The 15,323-nt window shown below is 48.6% G+C and overlaps 1 protein-coding gene across 8 annotated transcripts in view; it reads left to right on the top strand.

Moving 5' to 3' along the window:
* Nucleotides 1-14,411, top strand: part of LOC128900634 (excitatory amino acid transporter 4-like) — a 40,311-nt gene extending 25,900 nt beyond the window's left edge. For 3 of the 8 annotated variants that reach the window (XM_054182010.1, XM_054182012.1, XM_054182011.1), the window contains 8 exons: nt 252-389; nt 1,159-1,363; nt 1,837-1,879; nt 2,490-2,830; nt 5,095-5,328; nt 6,389-6,583; nt 7,037-7,171; nt 9,617-11,998. In XM_054182010.1, the coding sequence (XP_054037985.1) occupies nt 252-389; nt 1,159-1,363; nt 1,837-1,879; nt 2,490-2,830; nt 5,095-5,328; nt 6,389-6,583; nt 7,037-7,171; nt 9,617-9,815 (1,490 nt within the window). In that variant the 3' untranslated portion in view covers nt 9,816-11,998. The other 5 variants (XM_054182008.1, XM_054182009.1, XM_054182007.1 and 2 more) reach the window with 3 other exon arrangements.
* The last annotated feature ends 912 nt before the right edge of the window (nt 14,412-15,323 follow it).

Genomic DNA, 15,323 nt, shown 5'->3' with positions numbered 1-15,323 from the left:
CAGCAGACAGCAACAAGGAGACCAGTGGTTGAGCACGAGGCTTCTGTGCACATAAATATGTCAGAGGGAGGGAGAGCGCATGCAGTAAAAACTGGATCATGGCCTTTTAGAAAAAGAAAGAGCATCTGCTCCTTTGGGGACAGAAGGAGCTGAAAGGAGATGAGAAAGAGAAAAGCCACGCTGTAGGACTGAGAGACAGACCACTGGATCACACTGTCCCGTTTCCATTCTCATCCCTTGCTGATCCACAGGAATCATCCTGGCGTTTTCCCTCCGGCCCTACCAGCTGACCTATCGCCAGATCAAGTATTTCTCCTTCCCCGGCGAGCTCCTGATGCGTATGCTTCAGATGTTGGTTCTTCCTCTCATTGTCTCTAGCTTGATTACAGGTGAGAATTGCTTTCTGCTGCTTTCAGCCAAGGCAATAATCAGCAAAGATGGACGCTAGCTGTTGTTGGAGTGCCCCAGCTGGAGGTGCTTGGATTAACTTGGCTAATAGTGACAAGCCTGAACCCACAGATGTAGTGAACATGACCCACACTCGTACCTCTGCTGGCTCAGTAGTGGGGAAGAGAAGCAGAAGGCCTTGTGCTTTCTCAGAAGACTAGGGAGTACACAATGTGGTGTTTCTAATGCCCAGCACTTGAGCGCTAACAAGGATTTCATCCTACATTACCTCAAACGTCAACAAGTTTGTTGCCCAAGTCAGCTTCAGGTTTGCTCCAGCCTAGGGAAGGTTAATTCATGTCAGTCCAAAAGAGCTGGAGTGGATCGCTGGCTGGAGAGCTTGTTTCATCCAGGTCCTCATAGAACACATGTCAGCCAGCCAAGCTTTCAGCCAGCGGAAGGGACTGCAAGGCATTCCACCTGCTGAAACATCCCACCATTGGGGACTTAAAGGCCCAGTTTACTGAGAGGGGACTCTTGGAAATTACTACATTCCCAAATGCAGCAGTGCTATGCTTCTTCGTAACCACAAGCCACACTCTCTCATATCAACATCACCTTGGAGCTCCAAAGTCTGCCCCTTGTATGCTGTGCTTCCTAGAGACCCCAGCTCCCCATCCAACTGAGACCTGTGCCCTGCACACTTTGAATCTTCCCCTTCCCTCTAAGAAAATAGACCTTCTCACCTTGTCTCTCTGTGTGACTCCCCAGGGATGGCCTCGCTGGATGGCAGAGCCTCAGGGAAGATGGGGATGCGGGCTGTTGTCTACTACATGGTGACCACAATCATAGCAGTCTTCATTGGCATCCTAATGGTGATCATCATCCACCCAGGAAAAGGATCTAAGGACAAGCTTCACCGAGAAGGCAGAATTGAGCAGGTGCAGACCACAGATGCCTTCATGGACTTGGTGAGGTAGGTGAACAAGCTGGTCTCATTTTGAGACCATTCCTCCATGGAATGTCCTTTTGAAGTGTCACAGCCTATGCTCAGATGACAGCCTATGAAGCTGAGAGCAAGGCAGTATAATAAAAATTGTAATACGGTATTCTTCTAAGGCTCAGTTGGGTTTGATGATGCTTTTACGATGGACCCATATCCCAGTGCCGTATGTGTGTAATCTCTTTTCACACACCTGAAATACAACCTTCTGGACTCTGAAAAGATGCAGTGGGAGTCTGAAAAGATGCAGGAAGGTGCCTGGCTCCAGATCAGCATATTCCCATCTTCTGTCAGTCAGACAGAAAGGGCCCGTTTGCTCCGTAGCCTGGAATTGTGAGAGTTGTGACCTCAGACACTGCTCCAGGACAGCGGTGTTGGCCAGGAAGCCCATGTTTTCTTGCTAGTCAAACAGGACAGTAACTCTTTCCTCATTTTATCTACTGCAGGAATATGTTCCCGCCCAACCTGGTAGAAGCCTGCTTCAAACAGGTATGAAATCCCACTTGGCGCTTCCCTTGCACCTTGTGCCCTAGACCATGGTCCAACCTGTTTCTCTGGGGGATGGAATTGCAATTATTTTATACTGCCTTCACCCTTTCCCAGCTCTGCCAGCTCCAGGAGGCATTGCAGTCCTTAGTCTGTATGATGGCATCCCACACACAAGCTTTTCAAGCTGTCTGTAGATGGGGCCTTCAACCTCCGTCCCATCCCACACTCAGAGCCAGGAAGGGTTTGTGTGATCTCCAGTAGCGGGCTTGGACTGCCAGTGAAACAGGAGCAGGTTCTCCAAGGATTTGTCTCTTCTGTAGTGCTAGTGCCTTTGGAAGCAGTATAAAGGGTTATCAGAGAAGCCAGACTATCTCGGTCCTAGGAATACGAGATGCTCCAATGGTCTCTTTTGACCTTCAGGTCTATGAAATTTTGGCTCAAAGTACTAAGTTAGGGAGGTTGAGAACAAGCAAGGCAAGTTCCCCACACAGGTCAGCAGTGAACTTGCAGTACTCTCCTTTCTTTAGGAAGCGATGTGAGAGCCTAGCATGTTGTCCTGAGCTCCTCAACCAGGGCTTGTGAGTGCATCTGACAATCTGTGTCTTTTCAGTACAAGACGCAGTACAGCACCAGGGTCTTCACCAGAACTGTCCTCCGCAGCAGCAATGTCACAGCAGGTGTGACAACCACTCAGATCCCTGTGCCTGAGAACTTCACCGGCATCCTGGAGAACGTCACTCATGCCCTGGGGACCGTCTCCGAGGTGCTGACCTTTGAAGAAGTCATTCCCATCCCGGGCTCAGCCAATGGGGTGAACGCACTGGGGCTGGTAGTGTTCTCCATGTGCTTCGGTTTGGTGATCGGCAGCATGAAGCAGAAGGGACGGGCCCTGCGGGAGTTCTTTAACTGCCTCAACGAAGCCATCATGAGGCTGGTGGCCATTATCATCTGGTGAGGAGCACGGCCGGTTAGAGCAGGAGGTCTGCAGGTGCAGTTTCCGCTGACCTGATGAGAAGTGGGGTAGTTTTAAGGATGACATGCACAGGAAAAGCAAATGGGCACAGCTCTCCTTTGGCTCCATCAGGCTGGAGGGAAAAGTCTGGATGGGATATTTGTTCACATTTCATTTCCTGTTTTTTGTTTTTACCTCAGAAATATCAGGTACACCAGGACTTGCTTTCCTTGAGGCTGCTGGAAACATCCTTGGAAGACCAGAGAGCTGGAGTGGAAGATCTCTTAGCCTTACCAACAGGGGTAGGGTGTGAGGCTTTCCCACAAAAAGCTTTCCTTCCAGCTATGTTCCAGGAGTCTGACTTAGCTACGAATCACAATAACCTATTTCCACTTTCCTGCTGCTCAGGGTGGCACCTGTATACATCAGCTCCGAGAGTTGAGCTGAGTTGACAAGGTCAACTCAAAGTTACTGCCTTTCAGTGTGAGGTCTCCCAGATCCCAGCTCCGCTAGAGCTCAGCTGCTTGGTGCTTTCCCTGCGAGGCTGCCCGTGCTACAAGGCGTTGCTGAGACGAGTCTTCTCTAGAAGGCAGCATTTTACCAAACCTTGTTATTTTAAGCTCTTTACCCATCTAGGGCTCAAGGTCTAAATAGGAGTTTGTGGTGGGTACTGCGAGACAGCAGAGATGTGGGGCTGGCAGCGTACATGGAAATGTCTGACTGGGAGGGGATCTGTCAGCCCCACACCATTTCCCATTTTACATCACTCCAGTTTCCGTTCCCTGGTCTTCTAGTCGCAGTGCAACACCCTGGGCACAGGGGGACAGGCCTTACACAGAAGGACACAAAGGGGAAGAACAACCCTGAGCTCATAGCAGAGCGCTGGGGGGCCCCAGCCGCTCTGGGATCTTTTTCTCCACGGATGAGCCAGAACTTGGGGCCTTGCTTTCCTAAGAAGAGATAAGAGTTGCCCGAGGGAACAGAAGGGAGAGCATGAGCACAGTGGAACAAGCAGACCTGCACATTACGCCCAGAGACAATTTCAAGGTGCCTTCAACATCCCCTCCTTCAGCTCCCCCTTACAGCGAAGGAAGGCGGGCTGTTGATGTAGAGCACATTGGTTACACTCAGGAAACCGCCTGAGCTGACAGTAGCTAGTGTCTGGAGAGACCTCCCGACTTACAAAATCCTGCTGGTACAGGAGGCAGGACTCCAGCTGCAGCCCAGAACTCCTTCTTGAAGCCACAGTCTGCAAGAGCATCTCCCAGGAGCTTGTTTTTCTTGGGGAGATCTGGTCACTAGCTGCAGCCACGAATGTCTTCTAAGAGGAAGATCAGAGGAAATGAAATATTTGTGAAATCCTTTCCTGACACTTTTCCAAACCTCCCAGGCTAAGTTGGAATTTGGCATGTGGACCTCGGAGCTTTGTGCATGAATTGCATGTGAGCTCTTGGGCTGTAGAGGCCAAGCCCTGAGAGGTGTGGCCATGGACCTGGGATTTTCTTTGGTCCAGTTATTTGTCCATGTTTAGTTTAGTGCCCGTGATATTCTCCATGTCTGTGTTATGGCTTCCTTTCTGTGGAGCCTCACTGCTGCTCATGAGACGCGTTGTTATGGAGGGGGGGAAAAGCCATAAGGAATGTAAAGGATAGCAGCGTACCTCAAAATGGGATTTTATATAAGCCATGGCTGCTTCCGCAGTTGTTGGTGTGCCGAGTCCTTGCTACACCAGATATGGATTCCCTAGATGTTCCTATTCCCTAAATGTGAACATCTGAAGATAGCAAGGCTGATACCCCAGAGCCTATAGGACACTCTTGCTTTTACTCCCTGAGTCCGTTTCTCCTGTACTTCCCTGTGCCTCTCAGTAAAAAAAATACTCTCAGCCCAAGCTGTGTTAGGAAAGGAAGGGACTCTAAAAACTCCTCTACATAACCTCCCCTATCAGTTCTACAAGGACTGTTGTGGAAACCTGTGGGGAACCCAGAAGGAGGAGGAAACCTGCACCAGTGCCCAAGCTGTGTGCACAGGAGTCCTGGGGTCCCCAACAGTGCAACAAGCGCTGGTATTTGACCATATGGTGAACAAGTCCCATGTCTCTCCAGGTTTCCAGAAAAGAAACTGCAGTATCATCCAACAATTAGGCTCAGTGAGCACTTCTGGTGCGCTGGCTTACTGGGGATTTGTCCAGACAGCATGCATTAAAGCTGGTGTGAACCTGTGGGTGCCAGTTCTGAGCATCGGCTTTGTGTTTCTGCCACAGGTATGCTCCAGTTGGGATCATGTTTTTAATTGCTGGCAAAATCTTGGAGATGGATGACCTAGCAGTGATGGGAGGCCAGCTGGGGATGTACACGCTCACCGTCATCGTTGGACTCCTCATTCATGCCCTCTGCATCCTGCCACTGCTCTACTTCATCGTCACTCACAGAAACCCCTGGGTATTCATCGCAGGGCTTCTGCAGGCCCTCATCACAGCCCTGGGCACCTCCTCAAGGTACGATGGCTGTAGAGGAGTAGGGTTGGGGCTGGTGTGGATACTCTGGGGCTGCTTCTCGGCACTCCGCTGCCCTTAGTGCAGCACTGCAATCTCCAAATTTTTAGCACTAGCAGCTTTTTGCGCTGGCCCAGCCGAGCTCATTTGAGAGTGGAAAGATTCCCCGCTCAGAAGCCTTAATCACGTGGCCGTCTCTAACCATCAGCATGACCCATATTCCTCCTTACCAAACGTGGTGGCGATTCTGCTTGCAGCACCGAAACGCTGAGCTCAGGGCAAATATCAAATCCCACTGAATTGCAGTGTTATTCCCCACGCACGTACCTCTCGCACACACGTGCTCGCACACGTTTGCACGTTTCTCTCTCCCGAGCACACGTGCTGTATGCAGCTGGCACTAAACTCACAGGAGACCTGCGCGAAGGCAGAAACACTCGTGCGTTCCGTGGCTCGCGCTGCCATGCCACACAGCTGACGCAAGGGATCACAGGTAGCTGTCGTTTCCTGAGTGATGTGTTTCTTGCTCTGTCCGTTTCCCGGCAAGCGCATAACGAGCTCTCCCACATGCGTTCTCATGTGGGAACACACTGCGTTTTTCCTGCTCATGTTCTCTTTCAGAAACAATCCTCTGCTTTCTCTGCAAGCTGTATTCTCGCACCCGGGTCATTCTTGTCTCACGCACTGACAAGGGGGGTGAGAAAGGGCTCGAGTTTTTTTTAATAGCTGGAAAAGGAGTTTTGGTCTTGAGGCTCTGTCCTATGTACCCTGAATCCTCCAGCATCACCGCGTTTTGGTGTTATACCAGCATCATCAGCCTCAGGGCTACACAGCCCCGGCCCCAGCCCCCTGAGGAAAGCCATGTCTGAATGTGCAACTGTAGCGTGCACCATATCTGAGGAAGCCTTGCTTAGACTGCTCTTTCTCCTAGCAGCTTCTGGCCTCTGGCTCACATGGCAGGGTGAAAAAGCAGGTGGGTAAGGTCATAAACCAGGCAGAGGCTCAGTCCCTCTTCCAAAGTCAGCATATACCCGATTCATGTTGTTTTGTAAATTCCTTTCAGCTCAGCGACTCTGCCCATCACCTTCAGGTGCCTGGAAGAAAACAATGGTGTGGACAGGCGCATCACGAGGTTTGTTCTGCCCGTGGGAGCTACAATTAACATGGATGGCACTGCTCTGTATGAGGCCCTTGCAGCCATCTTCATTGCACAAGTCAACAACTATGAACTTGACTTCGGGCAGATCATCACAATAAGGTGACTTTTGAAAGAATTATGGGGCTACAGGAAGGGCTTCGGTTTTGTTGGCTTGTCTGAGGTGTGGACAGGTTCCTCTTTTGCTCAGGAGATACAAAGAGGAAAAAAAAGCATGGAAAAGAAGGGTGTACTACACCTCCAAGTGTAGAAGCACATCAGATTGGTGCACCACGTCTTTGAGGCTCCACTTGAGCCCTTACTGCATTTCCAGGCCTGAGCCGTCCCTTTGCTAGAGCTGCAGTGTGCGGCCTGTTATGGATGGGTGCCTGGCAGGGGGGAGCCTGGCCGCTGCGTTGATGTCCCACGTGTCACCATCCTGCTCGGTGACCAGGGCAGAAAGGCTGCCAAGGTGTTTTGTAGCTGATGAGTTTGAGTTACTTCCTGACATTTTTGCAAAAGTGACTACCTCTTTTCTTCCCTTTGCTGATAGCTGTGCTTTCCTCTTCCCTTCAGCATCACTGCCACGGCAGCCAGCATCGGAGCCGCGGGTATTCCCCAGGCAGGACTAGTGACTATGGTTATAGTGTTGACATCAGTGGGGCTGCCTACTGAAGACATTACGCTGATCATCGCTGTGGACTGGTTTCTGTAAGTCCTCTGCTCAGCAGCATGCACTGCTCTGTGCTCCCTGACAGTGCTTACAGGGTTCGTATGTACTCCCAATGTCTCCGCTACAAGCAGGCTCAGTAACCTGTATCATTAAGCTTGAAACACACTTGGATCCACGAGACCTTTGCACAGTAGCCCTCTCTGTCCATGCTGGAGCCTTCACCATGTACTTCAGTGACCCAAAGCATCAGAGGTCACTTACCTGGTCACCAAGCCTGGTCAGCTTGGTCACCAAGCTTGGTCACCAAGCCTGGTCAAGCCTGGTCACCAAGCAGAATGTCACAGAATCACAGAATGCTTGGGGTTGGAAGGGACCTCTGGAGATCATCTCCTCCAACCCCCGGCCACAGCAGGGTCACCCACAGCAGGTGGCACAGGAACGCGTCCAGGCGGGGTTGGAATGTCTCCAGAGACGGAGACTCCCCCACCTCTCTGGGCAGCCTGTGCCAGGGCTCTGACACCCTCAAAAGAAAGAAGTTCCTCCTCGTGTTGAGATGGAACTTCCCATGGTCAAGTTTGTGCCCGTTACCCCTTGTCCTGTCCCCGGGCACCACTGAGAAGAGCCTGGCCCCATCCTCCTGACACCCCCCCTTTCAGTATTTATAAGCGTTGATAAGATCCCCCCTCAGTCGTCTTTTTTCCAGACTGAAGAGACCCAAATCCCTCAGCCTTTCCTCATCAGAGAGGTGTTCCAGTGCCCTCAGCATCTTGGCAGCCCTTTGCTGTCCCCTCTCCAGCAGTTCCCTGTCCTTCTGGAACCGGGGAGCCCAGAACTGGACACAGCGCTCCAGACGCGGCCTCCCCAGGGCCGAGCAGAGGGGGAGGATGACCTCCCTCCACCTGCTGCCCACGCTCTTCTTGATGCCCCCCAGGATGCCATTGGCCTTCTTGGCCACAAGGGCCCATCACTGCCTCATGGTCATCCTGTTGTCCCCCAGGACTCCCAGGTCTCTTTCCACAGAGCTGCTCTCCAGTGGGTCAGCCCCAACCTGTCCTGGGGCAGGGGGTTATTCCTCCCCAGGTGCAGCACCCTACACTTGCCCTTGTTGAACTCCATGAGGTTCCTCTCTGCCCAGCTCTCCAGCCTGTCCAGGTCTCACTGGATGGTGGCACAGCCTTCTGGTTTGTATCATCAGCGAACTTGCTGAGGGTGCACTCTGTCCCTTCATCCAGGTCACTGATGAATGTATTGAACAGGACTGGACCCAGTACTGACCCCTGGGGAACACCACTTGTCACTGACCCCCAGCTAGACTCTGAGCCCCTAATCATGACCCTCTGAGCTGTGTCTTTCATCCAGTCCTTAGTTTGCTTTATCTTAAAAGCCACCCAGAAACTATCTCGAGACCAACAGGGACAGGTTGTGCCAATAACAAGTAAATTCACACTGCAGAGTGATGGTTCTACACCACCAAACATGGGAATTGGAATAAGACATTGCTACCACTGGGATGAGCTACATTGCTCCATCTCACCTTTCTTTCCCTTTTAAACCTTGCGAGAAGTGATTTCACAGGAGTGCTCTTAAGAACTAGACTGAAGAATGCCTTTGTGCACAGTGCTCACTCTCGCAGTCTTCTCCGACACGACAAAATCCTGACTCAGGGATACGCTGTTCGTGTTTCCTCTGTTCTTCTGTATCTTGTATTGCTGATTTATAGCCAAAGCTGCCAAAGTCTGCTCCCAGCCATGGCTGAGCAGTTGGAAACAAAGTCTTGCCCAACACCTCCACTTCTGTGAACTGTGTGTAAGAACAGACTTGGCTGGAAAAGGCCCTGCCTCCTAAGACACCAGGTTACCTCTTGTACTTACCCAGAAAGGTTGGTTTCAATCAGGTACCAAAAGTCTTATCTGTTGTTACCGCCGAAGCATACGATGGGTTGCTGGACTGGTGATAGTTTCAGCCCTTACTTACAGTGGTGGTTGTGGAGGATATCTCCTTGCAAAGGGCGTTTTAGGTTTGCCATTTTGCATGAAGAATCTGGTGCCTTGTCTTAGTGTATGCTGTCCATGCCGAGATCTGGCTCCACAGCAGCACTGAGTCACACAATTTCTGCACTTTTTGTAAAACAAAACACAGCTCCAGTGTGACAGATGTGGCGAGGCTCATCTGAGCCTGCAGACAGGCCTTAGCAGCCCCTGGGAAAGGAAACCGTCCATGTGGAAGCACAGTAACATTTCCTTCGGTTTTTGGCAAGTCCAAAACTTTACAGTGAGAAACTGGGAATGAAATAGAGCGGGAATGAATGTGAAGCCCGTGCTGTGGGCTGTCAATCAAGGAAGGCTCTCTGTGAGTCATTTTCCTGTCCAATGTTGAAGTGCCAATTATTAGAGTGACTTGAACGGTAGAAAAAGTTTCATTGAAGATGTTTCTTGAAATAGTCTTCTTCCCCTTATATTTCATTTTTCTCTCTGATTTTTCAGGGACCGCCTTAGAACGACCACCAATGTCTTGGGGGATTCTCTGGGGGCTGGCATTGTGGAGCATCTTTCCCGGCATGAGCTGGATGCGCAGGACTGCGAACTTGGTAATTCTGTGATAGAGGAGAAAGAGCAGCTCTCCCACCTGGTTTGCCCACAGAACGACACCCACAGGCACCCCAGGAGCGAGACAGCACTGTGAAATCGGGCAGCAGAGTGCAGATTAATGCTGTAAAAAGCCAAGACTTGAAACAGCAAGTCCATAGTGGAGAACAGAGAAATACCCACTCTCCAAGATGCACACTCTTCTCCCCTCTCTTCCACATGCAATCTTCCCTGGTCCCACTTCTCCCCCACCTCTTTTTGACTGACATTAAAGAGGAGAAAATTAAACAGCAAAGAAGTTTTATTCCACAAAAGCCTGATTTAGTCATTCTTACGAGGTCCAAAAGTTAGACCCAAGTAAAGAAGACTCAGTGAACGAGCTGGAATAGGATCTCCTTCATTTCTGAGCTAAACCGAGAGCACAGCTAAGTGGCAAGGTGGGTCGGGGACACCACCACCTGCGGACTGGCACCAAAATGTTGCCATGATGACTCCACCCTGCAGGATACAGCTGCAAAGCCTTCACTCGGTCAGTGCCTTCCCCCGAGCATGTAAAGCTTTTAGCTTTGGCCGTTTGGAGATCTCTGGAGAGCCCCAGCACTCCTGTCCAGCTTTTCACTGGCAAGAGTGATTATGATAAACGCAGTGTCCTCCTTGCTCACGGTCCTGGTGTTTGCACAGATACGCAGATGATGCTTCCTGAGAGCTTCTCACTCTGGCAACCCTTCTGGCTGCAGATACCAATGTCACCCAGCTCCTGAAGGAATGTGGGACCATACAGCAGGGCCAGGGCTTACTGGGCTGGCTGGTAGCACTAATAGAGGTCAACAGGCTTTTTGTTAGTTGAAGATGCTAAAGGATTGTGAAAGCAGTGAACAATTAAAGAATTTATTATATCCATTATTCAGCCTCTGAAACAGCTCTCCCCTCTGCCAAGCTCTGGCGAACACCAGTTAACTTCATTTCTCTTTAGCAAGCTGTTCTCCTCTTGGTGAAACCAGAAGGGGAAACAAAGATTAAACAGTTTGCCCACCTGAGCAGCTGGGCGGTACCTCCATGCCAGGAATGACTCCACCACCCCAGATTTGCTCAGAAAACAGTTTCACTCCTCATCATAAGACTACGAAGGAAACTGTTCCTTTGCTCATCTTTGGCTATTTTCAGACGTGACTTCCCTTCAGTCACGTTGCTCCAGAATGTGCTTCAAAATGTCTCTGTCTTTCTACAGCTCCTATCTTTCCTAGGCAGTACCCAATCACATCCCCAACACTTGCCAGACCCCAAACTTATAAATTCAGGATAAATTTCTCAGAGCTCAGCTTCTGTTTAACACACTTGGACATAAGCCCACACAACATCCAAAACATCTCAGAGGCTCAAGCAAGAAGTAGGGACCTGCTTCATCCGTGCTTTATCCCCCTTCCCTGGCGTGGCCGGGAACACAGCCTGTATCTCTCGCTCCAGCGAACAGGACCAGCAGGGCTTGCTCCATAATATCCGGGTCTACGAACATCCAGAAAACGAATGTCTAGATACAATCAGGAAGACGGAAAGGATACGCAGTTTTTCGCCTACTGCAGCGTAGCTGTCCTGCTTTAGAAATGGCTCAGCCCAGAAGAGCAGCAGCACACCCGAACTATCTAAACTGGGCAGCTTTTACTTGAGGTCTTCTCATTATTCCAGACCCCGTATATCACTTAAACCCCTCTACCCTGGCTTTCCACACTGATCCTTTTCACCCAGGAGTCCTAGCCTTACATTCAGGGGTGCACCTCAGTGGACCTCAGGAAGGAAGACCTGAGAGGCACCAGCTGGAGTCAACTTTGCCAACCACCACCGCGCAACTGCCTGTGCTTAGCTCCCCAGCACTAACAAAACTTCCTAAAATACATTTCTTGACATGTCCAAAGCCAGATCCTGAGGCTCTTTTAGTCCTTCGGGAACTGTAGGATTATATGTTGGTGCTGCCACATTCCACATCCTGTGGGCAGAGTATTCTGGTTTTATGGGCTGGAGGATTGTTGGGAATCTGAGAGAAATGGACAAATGCATCTCTTTGACATAAAAGCGGGTAACAGAGCAGGGTAAACCGAAGTGTTCCATTTAGCAGTGGTTGGCCCCAGGCCCCAAGGCAGCAGGCTGCTTCCTGACTGTGGGAGGCAGGTTGCTTATTCTGACACGAGATCTGCTCTAGCAGGGGGCAAGTGAGTAGGATAACAAATTATTATCCTCCTCTTTGCAGTATTTTTTTTATCTTGTATGACTACTATTATAATGTCTGCTCTTCTCCTTTCTAGACTAAACAGACCCAGTATGCCCTCACAGGTAATAATCATTCGTGTTCCTCTCCTCTGGACTTCTTCCTCTCTGTTCCACATCTTTCTTAAAGTAGAGTAACTAAAATTTGACACAACAATCCAACTAAAGGTTTATTAGTGCTGAGCACTGAGGAAAGAATATTTCACGTACGTTAAGATTTAGATCTTGGACTCGATTTACCGTAGTTGAATAGCATGCTATGCATCAGCTGATCAGGATAACTGTCCATGATGCATACATACAGCAAATTCAAGTCTGTTCATCTTATCTTAAATCTTAGTGAGGTTAGACTCTTTCTTTGATGAGATGGCTGTACCTAAAGACTGGATCTTAATCAAAGAGTTTTAAGATACGCTGCATTAGCTTGTATCTGTAGTGGGCTAAGACAGCACTAGCTTATCATTAACACAGCTCAGCTGACATGAGTCTAAACCTTCATGAAGAACAGACCTGCTTATAAAATCCAACAAAGTGCTTTATTTTTTCACAACAGCATGATAGCATTGACTCCACTCCAGTGATAACACATGGTAATTCCTACATCGTTTTAAGCCGAACTGCTGCCTAGCTAGTAATTTCCCAGCCTGTCTTTGTGCAGTTGTTTATTATTACCTTAGTAATTTATATTTGTCCCTATTGAACTGCATCTTGGTTTTCTTTTTTTCTTTTTCTCCAGACTATTTGTCCAACTTCTCAAGAAAGCATTGAATTCTAATCCTGAAGAGACTTCCTGTATATAACGGGCAAACTGATGGATGAATTGGAAGAAAAGATTGTTGGATTGGACTCTAGCTCAAATGCAAATTAATTCGGGGAAGTCCTATGGCTTGAGTTATACAGAGAGTCAAACTAGATGATCATAAGGGTCCCTTCTGGCTTTATAATATATGCACGTGCTTTCTGGTTTAGAGATATTGCAAACGGTCCTTCCAGCCCAATCATTTTCAAAAGCTATCTGGAAGGATCCTAATGATACTTTAATAAAACTCAGCAGGCGTCTGACCTGTTTTCAGTTCTTGTTAGCAGACATGTAAACATATCACAAAAGGGGCTCTCCATACCTCATCGCATCAATGTGATCTCAGATGTTCCCACAAAGTAGTACGCTCCAAGCCTTGCCATTTGTGATTTCCTGCTTTCGACACGAGATTAATGGAGCACAAACCAGTAGAGGCCTCATTTCCAAATACTGCAAGCCAGTCTCCCACGGGGAATTTCAAAATTCAGCTGATTGATAGTTTCTAGCTCTGGTGTTTACCCATGTTGTTAACCAATTTATGATTGGGATTATCTATCTGTTTACACTATCTGAATAGTAAAGTATTGTCAGGAATTTGCATATATATATATATACACACCTCTCCATATATATATATATATATATATGAAAGGGGTGCATGTGCACAAACATACATATACACAGAGTATTTTTTTTGTTGCTAATCCAAGAAGGAAAGGCAATACTAAACTCTCACTCTGTAAAGCTGCGTACTTCATTTTGATGCCCACCTTGATTTACCCAACTAATCCCGCCCTCAAAATAACAGAGGCCGTTTTACTTCGTTCCAGTAATGAGTCTTCCAAAGCAAGGTTTACCAGGAAGGAGCTCAGTGCATGCTGATTTTGAGTTGTACCTGCTGGTGACGTGATGAGAACTTGTCGATGTATAGAGAGTGTATATATCTCCACTTCGTCTTTGACTTCCCTGCACATATCCCAAGGACCCACATCCCCTCTGCATCTGACTTTAGGAGCTCAGCCAAGAATACAAAAGTGTCTGTACTCCTTCCAAACCCAATGCTGACCTTGTACTAACTCAGCCTTCAAAACTGGATAACAGAAAGTATGAAATAATTTTATCAACTCTCTTTTTAAATTATCAGGTATTCGAGTTTGTGCAGTCTTTCCTGCGGTCCCGCTGCTTCTACTTGCAGAAACTTTCTGAGTTTCTCCTATTTGCAAACAGATTTATTCCTAATGATTAGATGGGCAACATTTGGGATGAAACACAGAGCTGTCTCAATGCATACATACATGAGGAGCTCTTGGATTAGGACACATCTCTTCAAAATTAATTTTAAGAGAGAAAATCCATGGAGAATACGGATTTTCAGATGATAGGCCATGTGTCACTTTATGTGTGTGATGCGTGCACGTTGTTTCAGGAGTCAGATCTGCCCACGAAAACTGCCCTGAAATTGTGTGTCCTTTTGCTCTGCCCCAGAAAGAAAGAGGCAATTGGAACTCGGCGCTGTACGGCGTGTTCATAGCATTCTGGCAGTTTGACTATGTTAATTCCTGAGGGCTTTTTCTTCATGCTGTGAGTTTCAGTGTTAATAAAGATAGTTTGCATATTTGAAAAATAAAGGGAATTTTTTCCACAATGCTTCTCCATGATTATTTTCTATTATTTGTCCTCAAGACCATGATCTTACAGATTTAGGGATGTTACTTTTAGCATTATGTTTAACGCTTCCTTGTCTCCATATGCCTATATCATGGGTCAAATACTAAATTCACATTTTTACAAGGCTTTTCCCGAAAGCTTTTTCTTTGATGGCATCTTTTGCATATGTCCATAAACGAGGCCTACGTCACATGCAGTACATGGCACATACTGTGGCACATACCATACCATGGCCCATACTCCACACCTGGAGTGCTGTGTCCAGTTCTGGGCTCCTCAATACAAGAGAGACATGGACACACTGGAGAGAGTCCAAGGAAGGGCTGTGAAGATGATAAAGGCACTGGAGCATCTCCTACAAGGAAAGGCTGAGAGAGCTGGGACTGTTCAGCCTGGAAAAGAGAAGGTTCAGAGGGATGTTATCAATGTGTATTAATACCTGAAGGTGCACAGAACATGGAGCCAGGCTCTTCCCAGTGGTGCCCAGTGGCAGGACAAGAGGCAACGGGCACAAAGTGAAACACAGGAGGCTCCCTCTGAACACAAGGCAACACTTTTTTACTCTGATGGTGTCCTGGTTCCGGCGGGGATAGGATTAATTCTCCCCAGGCTCCGACAGGGACGCGGACATTCCACCCCATATGAGCCATGCCCAGACTGAGCTGGGAGCTGGCCCAGGGAGGGGGCAGGAATTCGCTGCTTGGGAGCGGACTGGGGCGTCCCAGGTCCAGTCGGTGAGCAGTGGTTCTGTAATCGGGTTTGTACATTCCTCTATCTGTGTTACTGTAGTTGTTTTCTTGTTCCCTTTGCTGTTCTGTTAAACTGCCTTTGTCTCAACCCACAAATTTTGCCTTTTTGTCCCAATTCTTCACCATAGGG

This window comes from Rissa tridactyla, chromosome 22 (assembly GCF_028500815.1).
Source record: "Rissa tridactyla isolate bRisTri1 chromosome 22, bRisTri1.patW.cur.20221130, whole genome shotgun sequence".
NCBI lineage: Eukaryota > Metazoa > Chordata > Aves > Charadriiformes > Laridae > Rissa > Rissa tridactyla.
This window is presented reverse-complemented; position numbering and strand designations above follow the sequence as displayed.